This window comes from Hemicordylus capensis, chromosome 2 (assembly GCF_027244095.1).
Source record: "Hemicordylus capensis ecotype Gifberg chromosome 2, rHemCap1.1.pri, whole genome shotgun sequence".
Taxonomy (NCBI): Eukaryota; Metazoa; Chordata; class Lepidosauria; order Squamata; family Cordylidae; genus Hemicordylus; species Hemicordylus capensis.
In genome coordinates, this window is record NC_069658.1 from 157,126,462 (window position 1) to 157,152,036 (window position 25,575).

A 25,575-nucleotide genomic window follows, 5' to 3' on the forward strand; every position below is an offset into this window, starting at 1 on the left:
GATACCTGGGGGCCAGTAAAATAGTCCCTGCAGGCCGAATCCGGCCCCCGGGCCTTATGTTGTGCAGGCCTGGTCTAGGTGGATGCACACACGCCTGCCCTCTTGTGCCTTAGCCAGATTGATTTTCAAATGAAAAGGGAGAAGATGTAGACATGCTGCTGACCCAAATGGAACCTCCCCTCCTGGACAATGGCAGAGAAATCCCTGCTGTGAGAAAAACCCGTTTTGGGGTTTTTTTGGTCAGTATCCCTGCCCTGCCAGAGCACTACAGACTGGATGTGCAATTCTGTCTTCCCAAGACGTGTCTGAATGGGAGTCTAGACATGCCATCCTTGCTTCTCCTTATGCTGTTTAGAACCATATTTCTTTAGGGGCTCCATTTTGTATTGCTATCGCCTTCTTGGCTAAATGCTCTGGAATCTAACATATAGATGAAAACCATAGTCCACTGCCCTCTGCAGCACAGTGGACTATCAAGTTTTCATCTATATCTTAAATGGCAACTTGGATCACATTTTATTTCCCAACTCTGGATTTAGAGAGCCATCCCTTTTATTTGCCATTATGAGGGCATGTTATTCTGAATTATGCTCTCCCACAACTTACCTGGGTGCTCAAATGCATTCCCAGTTATACCTCAGAATGAAAGAACTGTTGGGAATTCTCTCTGGTAAGAGATACTCTCCTAATATAGCAGAGTGCACAGAGGCACAACACAGCGGAGTCTGCCCAGGCATGCGTGTATGCTAAGAGTAAAATAACCTGGAGCCAGTTCATCGTTTCAGATCAATATATGGAGCATTTATTAGTGAACTCCATTCTAGATAGTAAAGTGGAGAAATAGTATCTCTACTCTATCTAGATAGCTGGATGCAGATGGATTCTACATCTCTGCATACATAATGCAGGGAGAGAGGAGCTTGCATTGCATGTTGCAAGGAAAAAGAAAGGAAAGAGAAGGAAGAGGAAGTGGCCAGGCAGGCAGGCAGGAAGTCAATCCCTGAGAGTAGCAATCTACATACCAAAGGGATAATGTCAGAGCAGTAGAGAAAGGATGACCAATGTCTTGACCTCTCTAGCCCTCTGACCCACTAGTCTGTCCTCCTATGTCATTGAGACATGAGACAGCGCAAAGTCCTTCACTTCCAACAAGAACTTTAATCTTGCAGAAGCATTATGAAGAATTGGTAGACGTGCATTTTACAAAATGTGCCCTCACTTGACTTGTATTTCCATCTCTGAATAAAGTGTTTCTTTTTACTCTTCTCTTCTTTTTCTCCTCTTCCCCCGCTCTGCCTCGCCCCACCCCCCACCTTTCCTGAAATATGTGGGACTGATCTGCTCAGATTCCGAGGTGGCTTGGATGTTACGAGAGGTCAGACAGGAACAGAGTCTGTCTGCACCAATTTCCGGGGCAAGGAGATCATGTTCCATGTCTCTACAAAGCTACCCTTCACAGAGGGAGATGCCCAGCAGCTACCTGGTGCTTCGTGGCGCTTAGGGAGCTGCAAACTGTGGACGGGGTGGAAGAGAGAGTGATGTATGAGCATCTAGACTGGTAGCGACATATAGATATTTTAGTGTTGATGGAGCAAGTTGGGAGTGGGGTTTAGAATAGATTCAGGTTTTCAACTGAGATGGGAGGCCGGTGGGGTTAAGTAGGCCATGTTGGGCTATTTGCTGTTTGGAAGGATAACTCCCTCTCTTGTGTGCTTCCTTCCAGCTTCAGCGGAAGCGCCACATTGGGAACGATATTGTGGCCATTGTCTTCCAGGATGAAAATACTCCCTTTGTCCCTGACATGATTGCCTCCAATTTCCTGCATGCCTATGTGGTAGTGCAGCTTCATCACCATGCCCTTGGGGAGACTCTCTACAAGGTAAAATGCACACCTGGGAGCCATAAACACTTCAAAAGTAGCACCTGCTGCATCTCTGAACTTTTTCCGTTGCCTAAGCTCCTTGCTCCTGGCCATTAGGCCTGTGTAAATATTTGGCTCCAAGTAGCCAAAGTCAGATAATCCTCCGGGCCAAAGTCAAATCACCCTTCCGAAGTGACTATCCCCATTGCCCACCTGCTCACAATGTTGCGCTGTTCCCCGCAGTGGTGGAGACCCTTAAAGATGCTGCTGGATGCTCTGGCAAACTCCAGTGGCATCTGGGAAGGCACGCAGGGAGCACTGGAAAGTGAGGAGTCCATGGGAAAGCACGGGAAGGATTCCACTTCCCAGACATTGCTGCAGCTCACCAGGGCACCTACTGGCCACGGTGGGGCTCTTCTGCTGTATTAGCAGCAGGGAGCGGCATTCATGTGCCTCTATAACAGGGTCTTAATCTAAGTTGCACTTTGTCCCTCTGCCCAGAGGAACAAGAGGCAGGGATCAGATTGCTTTGTCATTGCTTAAAAGATGTGGAAGTGAAGCCTTTCGTGCTCACTGGTTCTGTGTATTTTGTTAAGAATGGCCAGTGTATCATGTGTGTGCCATTCTCCACCAATGCAGAGGGTGCTGCTTGTTGTCCTCTGGTATCCTTAAATAAGTACCGAATTGACTTCTGTGATCACACTGGTAACGCTGACTCTGATTGGTGATAATGTGACCCATTCTTGTTTGGGGACAAGAACCTGGATAATGGCAGGCCGGTTAGTTTCTTAGTGCTGCAGAAGCACCCAGCACAAATCCTGGAAGGAACAGGAGTGGGAGGCGAAGGTTGCCGAGGTGTTTTGCCACTCTGGTCTGCGATCTCTTCGAAAAAGCTAAGGAGGCTGTTCACACGAGCAGCCTGGACAGAGCTGCTTGAATGGAGCACCGGCGGTCAGAGCCGATCTTGGCGCTGCCCTGCCGGGTAGCCGAATTTCTGTCCTGGGGCTATTCTCGGGGTAGACTGGTACCCTGGTCATGTGTCTGCTGGGGCTGCCTGGAGTGGAAATGCCCCCAATGTGCCTGGCTCCTTGCGCAATGCATTGAGGGGTTTCTGGAGGCCAGGCTGTGTTCCCCAGGCCTCCAGATGGCTGTGCTGCCATGAGAAGCATGGCATTTATGGGCCTGTGAGTCGTGCAGTCCCGGAAACAGTAAAGATCATCTGGGGAAAAGGTCAGATTGATCCTGCCTTCCCCCGACCGCACCCTCCCTGCCCTGCTCACAGGTTGTGAGAATGACCTGAAGGAGTTCCCTGGTGAAGAGAAATGCAGCTGATCTGATCTCTTTAGAGTTATCAAGGCATTTTTAGAACATTGCCTAGTAAACCACAAATAAGCCATCTTATATTATTATTATTTCTCTGTGTAAACCGCTTTGGAAACTTTTGTTGAAAAGTGGTATATAAGTATTTGTTGTGGTGGTAGTAAATTTGCCGGTTAGCTGGGAATCAATGCAAAGATATTACAGTGAGGTGGGAGAAAGAATTGACAAAGGCAAGGATTATGTGCAAAGGAAAACTTTCAAGTTGGAATTAAATAGCCTACAGTGTTGTTCTTGAATAGCACAGTGCTGAATAGCACAGGGTGTTTTTAGGCTTGCTTGGGGTTTTTTGCATGTGAGTTGCCATTTTGGAGGGGAATGGAGAGAGGGCAAGCTCTCCTCAAAGTCACTCTGCATGCAAAATGGATCCGTTTCCTGCTGCTCTGAGGCTCCAGACCCTGCCCTACACAAAGAGCCTTTCCACACAAGCAGTGTGGAGAGCCTTACTGGGCTCTGTGGGGGGAGAGTGGGCTGAGCAAGGAGCCAGGAGCCGACCCTGGGAGGCCAGATTGCCTGCCCACACAACTATGGGCTCTGTCACGAAGCCAGGAGGGGCGGTGGGGATCGAGGGCCGCCCGGCTCCTGGAAGTCCCAGGATGCCTCGTGCAAGTGCACGGGGCATTCTGGGGAGACCCCGGAGGCTGCTTGTATGTAGTCTTCCGGTCAGGGGTCTACTCATGTGTTGCTGTGCCCAGTAAAACAGGGTTAGCAGAGTGCTAACGTGGGGTGAACTTAAGCGGGCTAAGTGAAGTAGTTTATTTAGGAAATGCCTCAGAGAGCTAGGAAAGGCCTTCATGCCAAGGCCTTTCCTAGCTTCTTGCTACATCAGGAAGGAAAAGGAGGAAGAGGAAGTCTGTCTCTCAGGTGAGAGTCTCAGGTTTCATCCTATCAGCCTAAGGAAGGGAAAGTAGAGTACAAAAAGTGTAGTCAGATATGGGGCTCCTTTGCTCATGATCTCTACCCCTCGTGCCCCTAATGGTCAAAAGGGTTACTGGGCTAAGAGTCGATGCCATCAGGAGCTGCATCTCCTCACACTTCTGGGTCTCCTCCACACAGTTTCTAACTGGTCAAAGACCAAAGAAGAGAAGTATTTATAATAGAACTTGGTAGGAGTTTGCAGTTGAAGGTGGACATCCTTGGACTTTTCTAGATGGCAGAGGTGTGATTTTTTTTTAAAAGCTTCTGCGCAACTTCCTAAGCCGCCATTTTACCCACTGTTCAGATGCTTATGTGGGCATCCATGCTCCTTCCTATCATGGTTTGACTCTCTGGCCACATGTTGAGCATGGACTTTGTGTGATTTTTCACAGTGCTCCCTGCCACCCAGCTCTTGGGTTCTGAGAAGAATCTATCCCTTTTTCATTACTGCTGAAGGGACATACGCTATGCCAAGTGCTGGCTGGGAGGTGGTGCTGTGAAAATGGGGCAAGGTCTGTGCTCAGCATGTAGCCAGAGAGTCAATGGAGCCCACACAAGCCGATGCTTGCATCTGGCATTAGGAAGTTGTGTGGAAGCTTTGAAAAGCCTTCATTTTACTGCTCTCTGGAAAAGCCCCTTGTCTCCGCTTTCACCTTGCTTCTCAGTCTTAGAGTCAGAGTTTGCTAGCATGGCAGGACCTCGTTTTCTGTGTGCAGAGGCTGTTTTTGTGTGGGGGGAGCATTCAAACATGCATGCAGCCCGTAACCTGCAGCCCAGGAAAAAGGTTCCTCTGTGAATTGACTGATTGTGTAAACTGGCCCTCCTATATACTGTATATATATATATACTTGCCTTGTTTTCTGTTATTCTGACTTGGCTGTCTGTCTGTGCTTGTGTCCTCTTTGTTCTCCGACATGGGTGCCTTCTCTTTCTGGAGCAGGAGCGGACCCTCAGTGCTCTTCTCGAGGGTCTTTATGAGGAGCTGCAGATCCGGAGACGCAGTATGATGGGCTTGGCCTCTGGAGATGATGACAAGATAGAGAATGGGGGTGGTGGCTTCTTTGAGAATTTCAAGGTGAGAGAACAGACACTTCGTTCCTTTTAGTGTAATGGTGTGTTTATCGATTTCTTGTTGTTCTGGAGAATATATGCAGTAACAAGGGCAGGCTTGGGAGTATTGAAAGCACTTCACAGAAGTCCTCTTGGTTATTTCCTCTGCAAGGTAGGTTTGCAACACTTCCTCCAAGTTGTCGGTGTAAGGAGGAGGAGGGCTGAGGCCAAGGCCAAGAGACGGGGCTTACCGAAGGCAAAGGACTTCCCTGGCTCAGAGTTCAGGCTTTCCAGCCACCACACTGCTACAATTTTGCAGTACCTGATTTCCAAAGAAAATACTTCCACATGTCTAGCTGCTTTTTGCGGGCAAGTTGTTAAGACTGGGGAAGTTCTGGGGTCCCAGTGCAAGTTCTGGGGCCCCAGTGCAAGTTCTCCGAGAGGTCTCTTCCTTCCCCTTCCAGCTCACTCTTTGTTGTGCTCCCCAATGCCTGCACACTTTACAGTCCTCCTAACTTGTACAACTTGCACTCTCCCTGTCTTACTATAAAAAAATTACAATGAATGGAGGGGATGCATATTCTGTCGAATAATGAGCCCCTGCTGGCGCAGTGGTAAAACTGCCGCCCTGTAACCAGAAGGTTACAAGTTCGATCCTGACCAGGGGCTCAAGGTTGACTCAGCCTTCCATCCTTCCGAGGTTGGTAAAATGAGTACCCAGAATGTTGGGGGCAATATGCTAAATCATTGTAAACCGCTTAGAGAGCTCCGGCTAGAGAGCGGTATATAAATGTAAGCGCTATTGCTATTGCTATTGCTATTGCTAATATTAGAAATGAAGAGTGAGGGAGGTCTGACATGCCATGATGTAAGCAACTTAGTCCGGTTTCATTGGTTGCTGTCTCCCACTACAGTCCAGGAGCAGGCAGAACAGGTTTTTGGGGTGCATGGTCTGGGAAGCAGGACCCCAGCCCTTGCCTATCATGACACGGAAATGCCATGATAACCCCAGGCAAAGTGCCTCATTGGGAGCGGGAGGATTTGCATGGAACTGGTTGGAAGTGTGAATGGGATCAAGGCTGGAGGATTTCATACCCTGTTTTGTACAATGCTGGGGGAGTCCACAAGAAGAACCTTTGCATCAGCCGCAGTTGTCTACTAAAGTGTTGTGTCCTGCACCTGGGCACATCCACAGCCTTTGGGTACATCCAAGTTTGTAACTTGTCACATCACCTTGCAGCCACCTAATGGCGCAGCAGGGAAGTAACGTGCCTAGGGAGCACGAGGTTGCTGTTTCGAATCCCCACTGGTATGTTTCCAAGACTAGTATGGGAAACACCTGTATTGGGCAGCAGAGATATAGGAAGGTGCTGAAAGGCATCATCTCACACTGCACGGGAGATGACAATGGTTAAATCCCCCCCTGTATTCTACCCAAGACAACCACGGGGCTCTGTGGTCTCCTGGAGTTGACACTGACTCGACGGCACCACCTGACTTTCCTTGACATCCCCTGGGCAGTTTCCATCTTGCTTTCCCAGGCTTTGATGGAGCTGCCCCTGCCCAGGACTGGAGAAATGCTTGTGGGGCTTCCTTCCACTGGCCGAAGATCTGAGGACAAAGGTCTGTGGGGACCGAGTTCCTTCTCTCCAGATGCTTCTGGGCAGACTCTGCGAATAATCTTTACTTCAGCAAGAAAGAGAGGTTTCTAGTCCCTCCCGGTAGTTGTAGATATTCCTCTATATTCCAAGCTTCTTTTTCATCCGAAAAGAGAAGCCTGGTAAGAGGAAGTCAAAAGCAACCTTGAAGAAGAGAGATGCTTTTTTCATACTTACAAGCCCCTCATGGCAGTTGCAGCTTCTCCTGCAGAAAGCTCCTGTTCCACCCACCAGCAATGGCAGCTAAATCAAGCCCCCATGGGCAGAGACAGTATTCTTCAGAAGACCAACTGCTGAATACCAAATACCACAGAACTATCACCTTAAAGGGGTGCGGGGTGGGGGGACACCTAATATCATTCTCTCTGCCCTTAAGTGTTTTTTTTTAAAGACTCTGAGCCTCCAGCTGTTACCAGGAGTGACCAGCCAATTGCACACAGACAGGCAGGTGGGGAAACAGCCCTCCCTTCTTGTTTGTCCCCAGCATTTGGTATTCAGCAGCATACTGCCTCTGCCCATGGAGGCTTGATCTAGTGGTCAGTACTGTTGGTGGAACAGGCAGGAGGAGCTTTGAGTAGGGAGAGAGAAGTGGATGGAGGTGTGGGAGTGGCTTGTAGCACCCCCACATTTTGGAGGGCCCAGCTGCCCCAGCACAGGGAGGGACACAATGGTTTTGCAAGACCAACACACAAAATTAGGAACTAGATCAGTGGTTCCCAATCTGGGTTCCTCCAGATGATGTTGAACTAAACTCAAGCAGAGTATTATGAAAGCAAACGAATGTTCTTATAGCAACAGCAGATCCAATAACCCTCAGTCAGAACCTCAGAGAGAGCCTGTGTGTCCCAAAGATGCTTCAGCCAATTTATCGTTCTGTTTCTCCTGGGTGCTTTCCAAACTAGCTGCTCCACAGCAGCAAAATGCCTCTGTTCAGCAAGTTGTATTCGAAATGTAAACAGCAGGGAGAGCAGTCTTGCAGAAATTAACAACCTGAAAAAACAGCAACTTTCTTAAACTGGATATGCGACGTCATAGCACTATATCGCAGTGATTAAATTCAAAACAAGCCACTGGAAATGTGAACGGCAGGCACCCTGCTGTCTGCAAAGGGACTGCAGTGTCACGACGCAGGAAGTGTGGAAGCACACTTCAGAGATACGCCGTGACCCCGTTGCAGGGTCTAATCTGGAAAGTGCCCGGGATTCAAACTGTAAACTGGTTCCAAATTGTTTTCCCTGTGCCCTGCCAACAGTTAGAAGGTATCGCCTTTCCAGTTCTGATGGCTATTGCATCCCATGGACTGGAGAGAGACTTACAGATGGAACATTAAACATCCTTCTGCTGTTTAGATCCCTGACTCCTTGGTTAGACACAATAATAATTATCCCTCTCTCACTGCACTAGAATGAGGGGTCATCCCATGAAACTGAATGCTGATAAATTTAGGACCAACAAAAGGAGGTACTTTTTTTTACACAGCGCATAATTAATCTATGGAATCCTCTGCCATGGGACGTGGTGATGGCCACTAGCTTAGATAGCTTTAAAAGGGGCTTAGATAAATCCAGGGAGGAGAGGGCTATCGACGGCTACTGGTCTGAGGGCTATAAGCCACCTCTAGCCTCAGAGGCAAAATAAATACCTAAATACCAGTTGCAGGGGAGCAACAGAAGGAGAAAGGGCATGCCTTCATCTCTTGCCTGTGGACCTCTCAGAGGTGTTTGGTGGGCCACTCTGTGAAACAGGATGCTGGACTAGATAGGGGCCTTGTGCTTGATCCAGCAGGGCTGTTCTTATGTTCTTATGAGGATAGACCCATACACAGTAATCAAGATGACCAAACTTACAGCAAGACTTGTAGCCCAGTCACCCAATGGTGATGTTTCCCACAATGTTATAATCATCCCAAAAACAGTGATGTAGGAAGGAATGCAGATACTTTGCAATAGAAAAGCCAAAAAATGTCCTATCCTAAGGAAACTCATATTATGCAATATGTGTACATTACAAAAGTGAAGTATGTATTCCCATATTCTGCACAATTTTGTTCTGATTTTGCTAGAAGCACTGAGCCATGCAAGGCATTGGAGCCCCCTTTCCTAGCCCACGAGCATTCTACTGACAACTCTGCCCCCGTTCCCTCTAGCTAGCCTGGCTTTGGGTATCTCATGAGTAGGCGTTGCCTGCTTGACTGATCTCATCAGCTATAAGGCTCAGAAACCTGCTTTTCTGTTCACAGAGATGATCAGGATGCTGAATTCCTGCCAGTACCAGATCTTAGCAGCTTGTCTGTACTTGCACAGAACTGTGGCGCTCTGAGTAGGCCCTCCTACTGCAGGCGTGTCCATAGCACATATCTAGACCAGGGCCAGACAACTTCCTGCCCTCCAGCTGCTGTTGGACTACAATTCCCATCATCCCTAGCCACAGTGGCCAGTAGTCAGGGATGATGAGTGTTGTACTCCAACAGCTGGAAGGCTGCAGCCCTAATCTAGAGAGTGCATTTTAAACCCCTCAACAAGCTCCATCAGACCCTGTGGTACTTCTGCAGGAGATGCTGATATTTCCGCTTAGCTCTTGCTAGGGAAATGGATCAGGCAAGAATCAATGAGGCAATCTGCATTACTGGCTTTTCACTAAGAAAATGAGGATGGGAAGCAGCTCAGGGCAAAGGGTCTCTTTCTATGATGGACTCTTTCCCTGCCTCTGATCTGGAGAGAAAAAAAGAATAATCAATACCCTCATTCAGAGTATCAGTTGTTGTGATGCACCACTGTAGAGTGTGGGGAATGCGGGGGCACTGAATCTAGTGGCAGACCATATCAACGCCACTGACTTAAATGGGTTTGATATTCATTTCCCCAGGGAACCCTTAGAAATGTCATTGTTTCCCCCCTGGAGTGAGAATGGAACCTGTCCAGTGCATGAGATTATTGATCCTGTAACATGTGAAATGTCTATATGAGGAAAGAGGCACCTCTTCCCAATGGCACCAAATTAGTTCCCAAGCTGGCCACCCTGTTTAGCGAAACTCAGGGCTGACAAAAACCAAGGAGGCTGGCCACAAGCTCTTTGTGACATCTGCTCTTGTGATACAGGTGCTGCAGTCGACAGCACATCCTGTAACCTGCCTCTGTTTAGTGCTCTCCGTCTTGGGGCTTTTTGCAATATAGACACATCCTGAATTCTTCTCTCCTTTGTAGAAGATCTGTCCCACTCAGGTCTGGTGCTTATTGATGGCCCTTATGGATAATCACTGACTCTGCTTTCTGCTTGTGCTGTACATGATAGTCCATGGCTAAAGTTTCAGTCCTAAGGGCATTTTCACTTGAAAGCAGATTCCATTCAAAGCAAGGAGACTGAACCACAAATGTGCTTAGAACTGGGGTACAAGCAGGAAAGGGCTCTAGAGCTGGTAAGATTCTGGACTGCATGACTTCTGTGGCAGGTGAACTTTTGAATGACTTTTCACTTAACAAAACAGAACCACCTCCCTCTATCTAGTATACTAGAGTCACAGGGCAAGGGTTGTGCTGAACTTTACTTTTACTGCCCTATATCCTATAAGTGCGCATGCATGGTTCGGGTTTTGTTTTGTTTGCTGTGGGGTGGGCCGCATTCAGACATGCAATCCTCCACCTGCAGTTTAAAGTGGCATAATTCTGCCACATCAGTTCTGTCACCTTATTTTGCATGGTGTGGGCCTGGTTTCCACAACCAGCAGAATATAGAATCCTGAGATGACAGAGTTGCCTGTTTCTCAACACCCCTGGAGGTACGCAAAACACAGGCAGGGGTATGGGACGAGGAGAGCGGGGAAGAAGCTCAAGAAGGAGGGTAGAGAGGAGAGGGCCGAGTTGCCTTTGCTGCTCAGTCTTTGCTGCTGTTTTTTGCCTAGAATTAGTCTCGCTTTCTCTTCTCCTATCTTTTGCTCTCTTCCTGTTGTGCACCTTCCTTCTCTTAGAGGGCAGAAAAACTGGCACACCATGCCATACACAACACTTCATATTTCCCAGCAATAATCTGGCACACTGTGCTTTGCACAGTGCTGGGTTCAGCCCTCCTAGCGTTGACCAACATCGTCTCTAGCCTGGTTCATATTCCAGTTTTGCAGCCCAGTGTAAAAACTGGCAACCCTGCCCATATTAGACGAGACATCTGTTATATCACAGCCTTATACACGCAACCCTTCTTTCATCATATGGCACCCGTTATTGTGAATATAAAATCAACTAGAAAATTGAGGTTCTACTTAAATTTCTCAGAAGGTAGGGGTTCTCTCTACTTAAAAGGCTGAAAGACTTGGGCCTGTACAACTTGAGGCTGCAAGATGCGATTTTTGAATCCTCCTTCACCTTAAACAAACTTTCTGCAAGTAAAAAGCACTCTCTGCCACACTGCGCATTCAACAATGTGATTGCTCCATCTGCAGCCCACTACCTCATTCTGCTTTATGTGCAGACCAGGTCATGTAGAACGATTCTGAGGGGCCGGGGCATTTTTCACACAGGGCTTTTAAAGCCCTGTAGCTGAACACACATCTCCTCCGGAATGGAGGGTGTGCGTTCACATATCGGGCAGATTTATCCCGAAGTCCCTACAAGCTATCAGGGAGCACTTCACACACAATTCGGGGTTTTCACTGTGTATTAGAGTGTAGCCCAATTTATATCCCAGGTTAAAAAATCCACTTTTTGTATCAGTTTTTTGGAACAACTTGGAGTTTGCAGTCAAGCTTGCTGTGTGAAGGATGCCCTGGGAAGTCATCACCTTTTTGACTCTAGATGGAAAACCTTGATTTTATTTTTGATGGAATATCTTCATTACAGTAATGAGAGCCTACTCTCTCAACTGGTGCTGGTGGCTCTAGATAGCAGTGGAAGATGTTGGGTTTTTGGAGAATTGGAATTATGTTGGTGAGTATCTCTTATTTGCAGGAGACTGAGAGCAAAGACTTTGGCAACACTGCTAAGGATGATCTGGATTAGATCAGTCCAAGTAGCTTCTGTCCAAGGAGGTTCAGAAAGCAGTACCTTCTCTGCCTGAGTCTTGGCGATGTAACCTTAGTTCCCTCGGCGATGTAACCTTAGTTCCCTCGGCCTCCCTCCCCACTACCCTCCACTGTCTTCTGGTGCTCTTCATGATGTCCTTCTGTGTGTCTGTGAACCTGTCTGTGTCTGTCTCCCTGTTGCCCTCTCTCCAGCGGGTGATCCGGGGCCAGAGCCTGGATACTATGGGGATAGCCATGAGGAAGCAGCAGCTGCAGCAGCCGCCATCCACTCTGCCCAGCCGCCCGGCTACTGCTGGTCTTGCTCTCAACCAGAGTGTCGCCGAGGGCCCCAAGGCCATTGCTGCGGTAAGGTATTGGGGAGGTGGGGTCACAGTGTGGAGAGTACCAGGTCTTCAGTGTCCCCTCCCCTCATTCCCCTGGACCTGCTACTCTGTTGACATTATCAGCTCTTGGTTGCTCCATGTTTGCGTTAAGTGCAGCAGGGTTCATCTCTGTGTTCATTTCCCCATCTTATTTCCCCTCTGTCTGGACCCGAATCATTTATGTGCTGATTCTGACTTTGACACACAACTTGAGGAATGGGGAATGCTTCACTTCTATGGGGTTGAATATTGTAAACTTTAGAGACCCCTCCCTCCTTGAGCATGGCGAGCAAGGACTCTCTCGGCTGCTTGCGGACCTTTTGGGGCATTGATTCTTCACATTCAATCTATGCAAAGTAATTCTTTCCCTAAATGCAGATGTAGGAATTTAGTTTAATATATTTATTGAAGTTAATTTTCCATCTCAGCCTTGCCTGACCAGACCTTGGCTGTTGGGTTGGAATTGTCCACTGCTTCAGGAATGGAATACAAACTCAAGAAATCAAATTTAAAAGTTTATTTCTATCTTATCAACTTCAAAACAGCAATTGCAAATGTAGATTAGACAAACCATAAAAATCGCAAACATAATTCAGACAGACAGTACACCCAGAGTCAATTGACCGTTGCCTGTGGTAGGTTACAGTGGACAGTACTTGTATACTCCACCCACTTTCAGAAAATCCTCCTTTCTGTAGGAAACAGAATCCATTTTAGTCTGTGATAGGCTATTACAAATAGATATTCGTCTACCTTAAGTGGTGCAGTGGGGAAATGCTTGACTAACAAGCCGAAGGTTGCTGGTTCGAATCTCCACTATATCAGGCAGCAGCGATATAGGAAAAATGCTGAAAGGCATCATCTCATACTGCGTGGGAGGTGGCAATGGTAAACCTCTTCTGTATTCTACCAAAGAAAACCACAGGGCTCTGTGGGCGCCAGGAGTCGAAATTGACTTGACGGCACATTTTACCTTTATTCAACATTACAATATATCCTCTCCCAACATGAATCAAGCACCCTCTATATTTTTGTGCTGACAACCAATTGTTTTTGCTGATAGGTCTGTCATTCTTTCTCCCATTTACGCCCTGTAACTACTAGTAGCACATCGATATCAATGGCTTTGCTTAATTCCCCTTTTCCTACAGCCAAGATATCCTATGCTTAAAGCTTATGAAGGGCTACCCATGCTAACTAATGATGCTTGCTGTAGGCTTGGTGGTTCTGAATATATATTGACAATTGATTAAGCCCCCATATATATCTTACATAGTAAAGTGAAATTTTGAAACTCATTTGGAGGCTTGCGCTTGGGCAAAACCCCCCTACCAAACCTAATATCTGAAGAATTTTGAGAGAAGTAAGAGTTTTGATAATGTTTCTAGAATTTTAGGGCTATCTGTTCTTACATGGGCCCCTGCATAAAACATATAGCTCAGAATATTTAGTGCTGCTGAGTAAGAAATGACACCCGGAATCCAGGTAGACAAAACACCTGCATTAAAAATGTAATGTCAGTGCTTCATCAGGTTGTGGGTATAGCTGCCTTTCAGCAGCATTAAATTGTCCTGTTAAGAGTCCAGAATTGGTAAAGAAGTCTCCCATGCAATGAGCAAACTTGAGAAGAATAGGGATGTTTGCTGCCACCCCCAATCTCCCCCCACCCCACTCCCTTCAGTGCTGACGTGTTGAGGCCACCCCCAGACCTGGAGTTGACCTTGGCCACCGTATTTCTTGAAAGTGAAATTTTCTGGGAGAAACTGTCTGAGGAGTTCTGAGGGAAGTAAACATTTCTATAAGAGTAGCAAAATTTCTCAGGGTTTTCCCCACTTACAGCAGGCAATTTGCTGAGGATATTGTATCTGCAATGGGTATTGTTTGCATAGCAGGGCCAGTCTGTTCAATGACTCACTGACTGCTAAGTGTGATGAAGTGGTGTCTGTCTAGAAGCTAGAATAGCTGGAGATGCTACATTGGCAGCTGTTCTTTCACTTGGCATTCATGTAACTGTTGCTTGATCAGATTTGGGCTGAGCTTGTTTGGGATGGTTTCTAATGAGACAAGTGAGCATTTCCTCTCTTGCACAGGCAAGGCTTTGGAAGGACAGGAATCCTAACATCTTTTTCAAAAAGCCACAATTGGGTGGGTGGCGTGATTTGGAACAGAACTGCACAAGGGGTCGCCTAACAGTTTGTCCCACCTTGCCACAGCTCTGCTCCAAATCACTCTCTTGGCAGTTGCTTTTTGAAAGAGAAAAAGTCATCTGGAGTTCCAGTTGCAGAACTCCTGCATCTTTGGCCTTGAATTACTCCTGCAACTTTGGCCTTGAATTACATGTGAAGAAAAAGCTGTTCTGGAGATAGTCCAGTCAGCTTGAGGCTTTAGTAGCAACCAGAATGTGAAAAGCCTGTCTGTGTGGATTTGTTCTCAGACAGGGCTTAATTTGAGCAAGGCATGGTCCCTGAAGACTCCGAGAACTGTAGTCAAAACCGGTGTTCTGTCACTGAACCATGTCCCTCCCTTTAGTAGTAGAGTGCATGCTGTAGAATACCTTTTCCTTAGGTCGGAGGCTGTGGCTTACAGTTAGTCTTAAGCCATGATACCACTGCCCTCAGGGCTCCAGAACATTCAATCACATCTGACCTCTATGTTGCCGATATCACGTGTGCAAGAAGGGCAGTAGCCGAAGGAGAAATGGCAAGTTGATTTTCTTTTCCTTCCTTTTCTTGCAATGGGATTACAGTACATAAACATGGTCAAGGATGATGATAATAATGCATGTGAATATAATGGGGGGGAAGGGGTCGGGGAGAAAAAACCCATAAACATAGCTTAAACATAGTAAGATACAACCAATGCAGGAGAAAAGTGGGGGAGGGGGAGGGGGGATCGCCTTCTTCAAGAATATATATCTTATATTTCAAAGCATAAACAGTTAATTAAAGTTCAGCCAGGTCGCTGAAAATTCTCCTTTACCTTGCCGATGAAAAAAGACCCGTTCAAATGCTGACAGAGAACACATACCAGTAATCCAAAGTAGCAATTCAGGAGTGAATTTGTCCTTCCAGTGTTGTATTATAATCCTTTTGGCAACACCCCAAGTGCAAAGAATCCACAGTTCTTGATATAGTTCTAGATTCTATATGCTGGGGATGTACCCCAACAATATGTGAACATCCTTAAAGGCATTGATAATTGCAATGTCATATTAACTACGGTATTAATTTCAAGCCAAAATGGCACAATAACTGGATAGAACCAAACCATACGCTTAAGTGTACCCTCATACAGATTACACCAACATCTAGCAGTCTGCAGCCATCCTTGATTAACATTGATTTAAGGCAATGGGATGTGCTGCGCCTTTTCTTTTTTCTTATCCTCTGGACCAAACTAGACGATTATAGTAAATGTTCAGGTACTCCACACACACTGGCCCTCACACACCTAGTTCCACCCCACCTTAGTCTTGCCGAGTAGAACTGTTCCTGCCATTACATCATGACATCCCACGTTCTGCATCCCTGCTTCACTTCATTGGCTTCTGGCTATGACAGAGAAGGAAACGTGTCTCAGGAAGTTCTCGTGAATTTTAGGCAGGAAGGTGGAGCTTGACACCAGGGTGCCATTTTCAGCCACAACTACACATCTCTCAGAGTGTCCCACTTGGCCCTCTGGGGATCTGTGCATCTACCTTTCTGTGTGTTCTCTTCCCTGGATCTATATCTCCCCTTGTTTGTGCTACTGTCACTCTCCCACCCCCATACTTATGGAGTTCTGACTACTGATGTTTGTTCCCTTCTGTCATTAGTGTGCTCCTCTTTCTCGAGATTCTTCCCTTTCTCCTTTCCTGTTCTGTCAACCCTTGGCCGCTCCCTCATCCTGCTCACCTGGTACCTTGTGAGACTGGACAGGGCTGGATCTGTTGGCACTGAACAGCAGTACAAGGACAGGGCCTGGACTCCAGGCCTCCCCCTAGTCTTCCTCTTCCAGCTCTTGTCTTTGTTTCCTTCCCTTCCTTTCCTCCCTCTAGTCCTTTGCCCTGCCTGGGAGAAGCCCGTCGCGCAACCGGGGCAGCCGCTTCAATGGGAGACGCAGTAGTGCCATTGGCATTGAGAACATCCAAGAGGAGAAGAGGTATGGCTGTGCGAGGGAAAGGGAAGGCTAGAACGGGGGCTGCTGGGCGGGGGGTGATGATGGCAGCTCTCTGGGTTGTGCGAACCTCTTTCTGTGAGAGCTGTTACTAGAATGAGTGGTCATCGGCGCTTGCCATTGCAGAGCCCGAAGTGAGGTGACATTTTTTAAACTGAGGGACTTCATCCTTTTTAGTCATAACCTTCACTCACTGTTGTGAGCTGTGGGCTCTGTCGGCCCCCTCTTTCCCCCAAGAGCTTCAGGCCAACCGGAAGAGGCACCAGCTCCCGATTGCCACTCGCTGGTGACACATCACCCCTGGGAAACGGGTCTCTCCCCCTTTGTATGCATCTTAATCACTGGGCATTTGGGGGAGGTGATGTGTCCAGTTTTAATTTCTGTAGTCAATTATTTAAAACTTGCATGTGGCACTTTTGTGCAGGTTTTTGCTATTTACATGTTTAGTAGTTCTCTGACTTGGCTAGCTTTTCTAGGGGGGGGGAATGGGGAAAATAGAGGGGGGGGGAATGGGGGGAAAATGGGGGGGGGGAAATAGAGCAATAACCGGAGAGAGTTGTTAGTATTGTGTGATCTTGTTTCCAAATTGATGACATGAAAAAAAAAACCCCTAGAAAACCAGTTCTAGATAAAATAGGATAAGATGGCACCAGGTGGAACTGAGAGTCTGGATTTGGGGGAGAGAGAGGGGAACAAATGGCTGGGGCTGAAGAGAAGGCAATGGTTCCAGTGTTCCTTCTAACAGGGATTCCCAGCGGTTGTTGAGTACAACTCCCAGAATCCCCAGCTGTGACAGTTTCTGCTTGGGGATTATGGGAGTTGTAGTCAACAACCTCTGGGAATCCCTGTTAGAGGGAACACTGAATAGTTCGTAAGAGAGGTGAAGGTGGTACCAATAGAAGATCATTCCCCATAATCTTCCATGCTCTTCTCTTTTATCCCACTGTCTTCTCTGGTCAAACAGTGGCAAAATGACAGTGCATGTCATGGGCAATCATAACGATTGTACCACCTTCTTTTTGGATGAAAAACAACCGCCTATTACATGTTTTCATTCTAGGAGATGGAAAATGATGCAAAAGTGGAAGATAAGTCCAAAGAATCAAATTTTCTCAAATGGTGAAGGGATTTTGAGTTTTATGACGGGAAGAAGGACATAGATAATCTGTATTATAATTTGTGGCAAAGTTTGACCTTTCCTTTTTGCAGCTGACCAGAATGGGATTGTTACTTTCAAATTATACAATAACAAAAGTTTCTGGTGAGATTGAAGCACGCTATGCTAAGTAAAGAGGCTTTTCCAAAGTTTGCAGCTGCGATTGTAAGAGTCTTTTGTGTGTGTGCCAGGGAAAAGTGATATTCTGACTTAATAATAGCCCCATTTGCTGCACTGCAAACAGCTTTGGAAGGGTCTCAGGAGTTTTTAGAAAGAACTTGTACAGCAGTTCAACACCACACTGTGCTCCTGAAACTTGCCCCCTTTCTCTGTCATACATCTGTCATCTCATGGATTAGGGTTTAAGAGTATACTCAGTAATAGTAAGCAGGGGCAGAATGACCCTTATTTTACTCACAGTCCCTTCCCAAAAGTGTGTTGTCATCCCTTTGCCCCACCTATGGGCAAAAATGGAGGTTTTTTCATTTGCTCCAAGAGCGACAGAAGTAAATTAAGATTCCTGTTACATGGGCAGTAACAAAATAGCAAAATTCAGGCATTATATGGCCTTCCAAGTCCCACCACCACCACATATTTATTTTCATTATGTGAACAACACATAGTGTGAACAACACATAAGAATAGCTAGAGTCTGTGGAGCAAACTAGATAAGAGATTGAAGACACATGCAGCATCTGTTTCAGTTTTTTATTTTGAACTAAGTGTAAACTCCCAAGTTTGATGAGAGCAGCAGCAGGGGGAAGAAGGGGTGTTTAGCCCTTTCCCTGTGGGCGGTTTCCCCATTCTCAATTCTGCCCCTGCTTACTTTCTCCCAGCATCTCAGATCACCAGCGGACATCCTGACTAACGAAGTGTGTGTGTGCTTCAAGGGACTGAAGGGCAGGTTGGGAGCCCTTGAAGAGTTCCCCCCTTTCCTCCTGCACGCACCCTGTTGATCCAGAGCCCTTAGAATCCAGAGCACTCCCCACACTCCAGAAGGGCTCTGCAAGATTGGAAACGCATTGCTGGCTGGGACTTGTGTAAGGGCTCCCGTCATGGCCCCACAGTCTCTTGAAGTGTGCGTACTTCATTAGTGGGGATGTCGGCCACTGTATCTTGCCCAGCCAGAAAAAAAGCAACTGGATAGAATGTTTTTGATCAAGCAAAGGGCCTGTAGGGAAGGCGTTAATCACCCCCTCCCTCATTGCTACTGCTCTGATCAAATTTAAATTAGGAACATAGGAAGCTGCCATATACTGAGTCAGACCATTGGTCTATCTAGCGCACTCAGTAGTGTCTTCACAGACTGGCAGTGGCTCCTCCAAGGTTGCAGGCAGGAATCTCTCTCAGCCCTGTCTTGGAGAAGCCAGGGAGGGAGCTTGAAACCTTCTCCTCTTCCCAGAGTGGCTCCATCCCCGGAGGGGAATATCTTACAGTGCTCACACATCAAGTCTCCCATTCAGATGCAACCAGGGCAGACCCTGCTTGGCTAAGGGGACAAGTCTTGCTTGCTACCACAAGACCAGCTTCCCCCCTTGGCAGCATTAAAGTAACAGAGATTTCTCTTGCATCACTTCTAATTTGACCCTCCACTGTGACAGTGGAGTTTACAAACCAAAGTTGCAGCTGACCTGCCTTGCTCTCCAAGAGTAATGCTCAGTTTTAGTTGCAAAGAAAGTACGTGTGTGTGTGTGTGTGTGTGTGTGTGTGTGTGTGTGTCCATCCCTTCTCCTTAGAGTCATGAGGGCTGGAATATCTAAATCGGATCCACCTTCTATTATGTCAAACTTGTGTCTTGTCTGACTGTCCATGAGAATGGGGAGCAGTACAAAGCCAAATTTCTGGCTACATGTAACAATTTCTGGCGTACTCCTAACGACTAGAGTGCATTTGCCCTTCTTCAGCTTAATTGGAAAGAACAAATGGACAAAGCCAAGAGAGATTTAAATGACCTTTAAACAAAACAACAACAACCCTCTTCCCTACCAGTCAGGTTTCCTCTCTCTGTGGTACCACTAAACACATAATTGCAGAGAGGAAATGTGACTATGTGGCTCTTCTTCTTCTTTTTTTTAAAAATTAAATTTTTATTAATTTTAACAATAATCATTCACAACACATTAAACAAATATGGACTTCCCGCTCACACCTCCCCGTGAATCACCAACTATAGAGTTAATGCTTGCTATAATAATAATTCAAAACATAGATTTAAACTTTACAAACACAATTTTGATCTACTCAACCTGCTAATATTACTAAATTTCAAACCCTGTTGTAAAATCAATATTTTACAAAATAGTTCTTTAAATACAATAAAAATGGTTTCCAATCTTCTTTAAAACATTCTAAAATTTGGTCTCTTATCAATACTGTAAGTTTTGCCATCTCTGCATATTCCAAAATTTTTATCAGCCAATCTTCTTTTGAAGGCAGTTCATTGCTCTTCCATTTCTGTGCATATATTATTCTGGCTGCAGTGGTAGCGTACATAAAGAATGTTAAGTTAGTTGTAGAAAACACTCCTTGTGTTATTCCCAGCAGGAAGGATTCTGGCTTCTTAGGAAATGTCATTTTAAATATTTTCTTTAACTCATTATATATCATGTCCCAAAATGCTTTAGCCTTTCTACAAGTCCACCACATATGAAAAAAGGTTCCTTCAGAGTGTCCACATTTCCAACATTTGTTTGAAACATTTTTATACATTAATGCCATTTTTTTAGGTGTCAAATACCACCTATACATCATTTTATAATAATTTTCTTTTAAAACATAACATGCAGTGAACTTTAAATCAGTTTTCCATAATTTTTCCCAGGCTGCCATTTCTATATTGCACCCCACATCTTGGGCCCATTTTACCATAGTCATTTTAACCACTTCGTCTCTTGTCTCCTCCAAAAGCAAGAGCTTATACATTTTAGAAACTAATTTTTCATCATTTTCACACAGCTCCTTCTCAAATCTCAACATCTGATCCTCAAATCCAACTTTAAGATCCTTCTTATAAACTTCGTTTAGCTGATGGTACTGAAACCAATCACTAACCAAATTTTGTACTTCAATTATACTTTTTAACTTACAGCCCTTTCCTTGAAAATATAACAGATCCCTATAAGTACCCCATTGCGATTGGATATTTACCTCTTTACGTGCTAAAGCTTCAATCGGAGATACCCATAGCGGAGTTTTAGGTTCCAGCCATTTTTTATATTGTACCCATACCCTCATTAGACTCCTTCTTACATAGTGATTCAGAAAGTCTTTATGTATTTTACTTTTTTCATACCACAAATATGAATGCCATCCAAACCTTCTATCAAATCCTTCCAAATCAAGTATTCTAGGATTTCTTAATGTTATCCATTCTTTTAACCACGTCAAACAAACAGCATCAAAATACAACCTTATGTCTGGTAGGGTAAGACCACCTCTTTCCTTTGCATCTGTTAAATTCTTAAAATTAATTCTTGGTCTTTTCCCTTGCCAAACAAATTTAGTTATGTCCTTCTGCCATTGCTTAAAACAAGTTAAAGTATTGATTATAGGAATAGTCTGAAAAAGAAATAACATTTTAGGCAAGACATTCATTTTCACCACTGCAATTCTTCCCATTAAAGACAAATTCATATTAGACCATCTTTGTAAATCAGTTTTCACTGTATTCCATATTTTAATATAATTATTTGAGAACAACAAAGAATTATTATTTGTCAGCCAAACCCCCAGACATTTAATTTTCTTCTCCAATTTCAACTCACTTATTTCAGAGAATCTATCCTTAGATTTCTGATCCATATTTTTAGTCAAGACCTTCGTTTTAGTCTTATTTATATAAAACCCAGCCAATTGGCCAAATTGTTGTATTTTTTCCAAGAGTCTTCCAATCTTGTCCAATGGATTTTCTAAAAAGAACACAGCATCATCCTCAAAGGGTCTTAGTTTATATTCTTGTTTCCCAATTTTCGGGCCTTGTAAGCTCCACACCACAACTCATATATCTTATCACTGCCAGTTTAATTTTCTCACGGTAGAGTGGAACGCCTTCTTCCTTTAATTGGCTGACTTGATGATAGACATATTCAATAGCAAACAGCAAAACGCTTCTTTCATAGACTTTCTCAAACAGCAGTGGGGGGAAAAAGCAATAGTAATTCCCACTAATATAGGTTTTTTTTAAAGCTTTAAAGCTTTTAGACATCAGTTCAGTTCTTGAATCCCAGCATTTAGAAAGAAGATTGAATTTCCCTCCTTGATTTATAGTCAGAACACTTACAGCAACGGCTTGAGTTCTGTGAAGTCCTTCCAACAAAAGCAGGTGCGATTCCAGCAAGTTATCCTTAATCACGCTGAGAGGTGAGCTTCTTGAACTTTAAGTAATTAATTAAATCCAAACCGTAGAGATTAGATGCCAACCAGCTTCAGTTGAAAGGATTTCCGATGTAGGAGGAGTGAGCTTGATGTCTCCCAGCCCCCACCGCTCTACTTAAAACAGAACTGCGCTCTTCAACACAGCTCTAAATTAAGGAGCCGGCTCAGGGGGAATCTGTGGGAGATCTTGATCCAAACCCTTTAATCCAGGGTGGCATGGGGGTGGTGGTTATGAAGCCTCAAAACCCCCTTAAATTGCTCCTCCTCGGTCTTCCCTGTCGGGAAGCGTGTAGCCTCATTAGCTATCCAACCGGAAGTCCGACTATGTGGCTCTTCTGACAGATTAGCCCGTATCAAAACTGTGGTGTCTCACAAGCAGAGAACTGGAAAGTGCTGCGATGTTTGTAGTGCAAGGAATAATGATAGAAAATGGTGCTGTTTGCTACAGAAAAGGGTCAAGAATCCTTGAGATCACTAGTCAAACTAGTGAAAAGGGGAGTAATTTCTCTGGCCTTGAGCTTCTGGAGAATCTAAATGGTCCCTACACAGCCTGGGCTGGAGGAGCGTCTGCTGATGAGCCTTATAGGAATTGTTAGCTCTTTTGGAAGGACTCCTGGCTCTGTGTAGTAAACTGTTTCTCATTTCTCCTTAGCAGACGTTGCTGAAAGAATACAGAAGGTACTGGAGAGTCCAGGACCCTTCTTTGACCTCAAGTCAGATGGTTCCTCCAGTCCCAGTTCCCCAGAATTCCCTAACAGGAAGAGCAAGTGAGTTCAGACAAAATATTGCTGTGAAGGGAGAGGCTGGAAAAGGTTTCAGTAGAGCATAGAAAAATTGGTCATCCCTACCGTGTTGCTACCTACCAATACAGAAGACATTGGCTGACATGATGTGCAGCCCACCAACCTCTGTAAGGATGCGTTGTGGGGCTCTTGCAGTCGCAGACTTCAAAGGAAGCTCCAAGGTTGCCCTGAGGCAGCAACTGCGGAAGCTATGTTTCCACAGGTTTCCCCAGTTGGCACTTCCTCTCAAGGCTGCAGAGCCCCACAGTGGATCCTCCTTATGGAGGTGGTAAGCTGCGCACCATGTCAGCCATTGAGCATAGTAGCTAGAGGCTTGAGCAGTTCTGTTCTCACAGAATAGACTTTAAGATCTATATACAACAGGAAAGCTTTGTTGTAGAGATGTGCGTGAAACGGATTTTGCATTCTGTCCCAAGCTTGGAATGGAATGCAAAATTCCTGGAAAGTTCTGTCAGAACAACCAGTCGTGTCAGTTGTTCCGACAGAATGACCCTGTTTTGAGTCAGAACGCTCCGAGCACCATTTTCAACTCCAAAATGGTGGTGCTGACCACAAAAATGGCTGCCATGTGTGTGCAGAGGCCAGAAGAGTGCCATTTTGCTTGAATGTTTTGAGCTCGAGTTATTCTGTTCTGAGCTCATTTGAAGGCACTCTGCTCTGAGCTCGGAACACTTGAAATGGCTGGTTCCCAGTCAGAATGTTCCGACCATGATCCATTCTGCATATCCCTACGTTGTTATAAGGGAATGTAACATTTTTTGATCCTGTGTTATTACAAGGGGGGTGACTGGGGCTCCTGTTCTTTCAGCAGAATCCCCTCCAGCCAGACATCCGAGTATTGTGTGATGCAGCCCTTGTCCCACTCTTCATCCAATGTGAGCAGCTGTTGCAGAAGAGTGAGTGAAAATGGAACGTCTGAGGAGGAGGAGATTGAGGCGGTCAGTGTGGGGTCTTCTGAGCCCCTTTCACTCTAGTAATTCCCCTGTCTCAACTGAGTAGATACAGCAACCCTAAAAGCTCCCTCTTAACATCTAGTGATGGGGGCCTCTTTCCCGTTTCTTTTGTGCAAGAGTTGATGTGTTCCCTTGAAGGTCCCCAGAAGCAGGACACGCTCGCTCAGAGTGCGTGGTTGGACGATAATGTCTGTACACCCAGCAGTACCAGCTCACCAGGTAAAGACAGCAGGAATTCTTGTGTGTTCTTGGTCAGACTGTACATTCCAGGGGCAAGGATAAGAACATAAGAACAGCCCTGCTGGATCAGGCCCAAGGCCCATCTAGTCCAGCATCCTGTTTCACACAGTGGCCCACCAGATGCCGCTGGAAGCCACAGGCAGGAGTTGAGGGCATGCCCTCTCTCTTGCTGTTACTCCCATGCAACTGGTACTCAGAGGCATCCTGCCTTTGAGGCTGGAGGTGGCCCATAGCCCTCTGACTAGTAGCCATTGATAGACCTCTCCTCCATGAAGTTATCCAAACCCCTCTTAAAGCCATCCAGATACAATGGATAACTTTGTGTCTAAATGGACATAGTTTGTCCAACATTGGAATGGGAAAGTCCAAGATTCTGTACATGCTTATGAATGGTTATCAATGCTATGATTTGTTAATTGAATAATTTTGATATTTCAATTTAAACAAACTTCAACAGATTGTTCAGGTCAACTCATACATTACTCTGGCAGTGTTGTTGATCTGCAAAGTCATGGCAGGCCTCATGACACTACAATGATGATAGGAATGTTTATATTGCACAAGAAGATTTGAATCATATGGGAACCTTGCTGCCCTGATGGAAGGAGGATACCAGCATGGGAAAGACCCATGGGTGTCCTGGCCTATTGGCATGATGTATTCCCGATTCTCCCTTCAACCTCCGACATTTAGGGAGGCGACTGAAACCTTAAAATAGCAACACCTCTTGAATTACCCCATAAAAGATAAATAGGGTCAGCAATTTTCCAGGGACTAGTACCAGAAGATTGGGACTGTCTTGGGCAAATTTAGTTAGCAGGTGATTATGATTCAGTGTCACAGTTGGGAAAAGGATGAATCTAAAGCTCCCAAAATATGTTGATTTAAAAACCTGCTTTTTTTAAACCCTTGGTTCTTTTTCAGTAACTCGGCCGCTCCCTTCCGGCAGCGGTGCAGGCTCCATGGAGAAGGGGAAAGGTGGCAAAGTGGATGTTCAGCGTTACAGCCCAGTATGTTTCCGTTTTTTCCATGACATTCAGGAGGCAGGGAGGTGATTCGTGGGTTCTTCATATCTAGGAAACTAGGGGCAAGGGGAAGAATTTTTAAGAAACTGCCACTTCCTTGTTCCACAGGCCTCCATTTTGTGCTGTGTGTGATATCATCGCTGGAGGGGTGTCTCAGTGCATGCTAGGTAACGCACAGGTAATCCACACCCTAGGGGGCCTTGGTGCCCTAGGGTAAGGGAATAAGGGCATGTGGGGAAAAGATGACGGAAGGGAAAGGGACTCTGCCATTCCTACACAACCTGGTAGGAAAATGTGGGTTGGAATCCAAAGTAAAACTTCTTTGGGTCTGTGTTCTCCTTTGCCCCACAGCACTTCCCAATCCCTTTTCCTTGACCCTCTTGCCACACTGTGTGGGCCATTTCGCGAAGATGAATATGCTCTGTTCCCTACCCAGCACCATTCTCTCACGGTGTCTCCTGCATGCTTCTAACAGGCTCGGTGAACCTCTTGGCTAAATTCTCCCCCAACTCTCTATTCCTTATGATGCCCTTCCCGGCTCCGTCTCTCTGTGTTGCTGTGGCTTGCTGCTTTTCTGAATCATCTCTCTGCTCACTGGCTAGTTTTGTGTGTGTCTGTCTTTGTTGCTTTCT

The 25,575-nt window shown here is 45.8% G+C and overlaps 1 protein-coding gene across 1 annotated transcript; it reads left to right on the forward strand.

Annotated features, from left to right (window-relative positions):
• The first annotated feature begins 1,627 nt into the window (after positions 1-1,627).
• LOC128345378 (rap1 GTPase-activating protein 1-like) lies at positions 1,628-25,000 on the forward strand. Its single transcript, XM_053297251.1, has 7 exons — positions 1,628-1,879; positions 5,097-5,231; positions 16,274-16,377; positions 21,815-21,907; positions 22,575-22,689; positions 23,534-23,897; positions 24,843-25,000. Exons 1-5 carry the CDS (start codon positions 1,802-1,804, stop codon positions 22,585-22,587), a joined length of 423 nt encoding a protein of 140 aa, XP_053153226.1. The 5' UTR covers positions 1,628-1,801; the 3' UTR covers positions 22,588-22,689; positions 23,534-23,897; positions 24,843-25,000.
• The last annotated feature ends 575 nt before the right edge of the window (positions 25,001-25,575 follow it).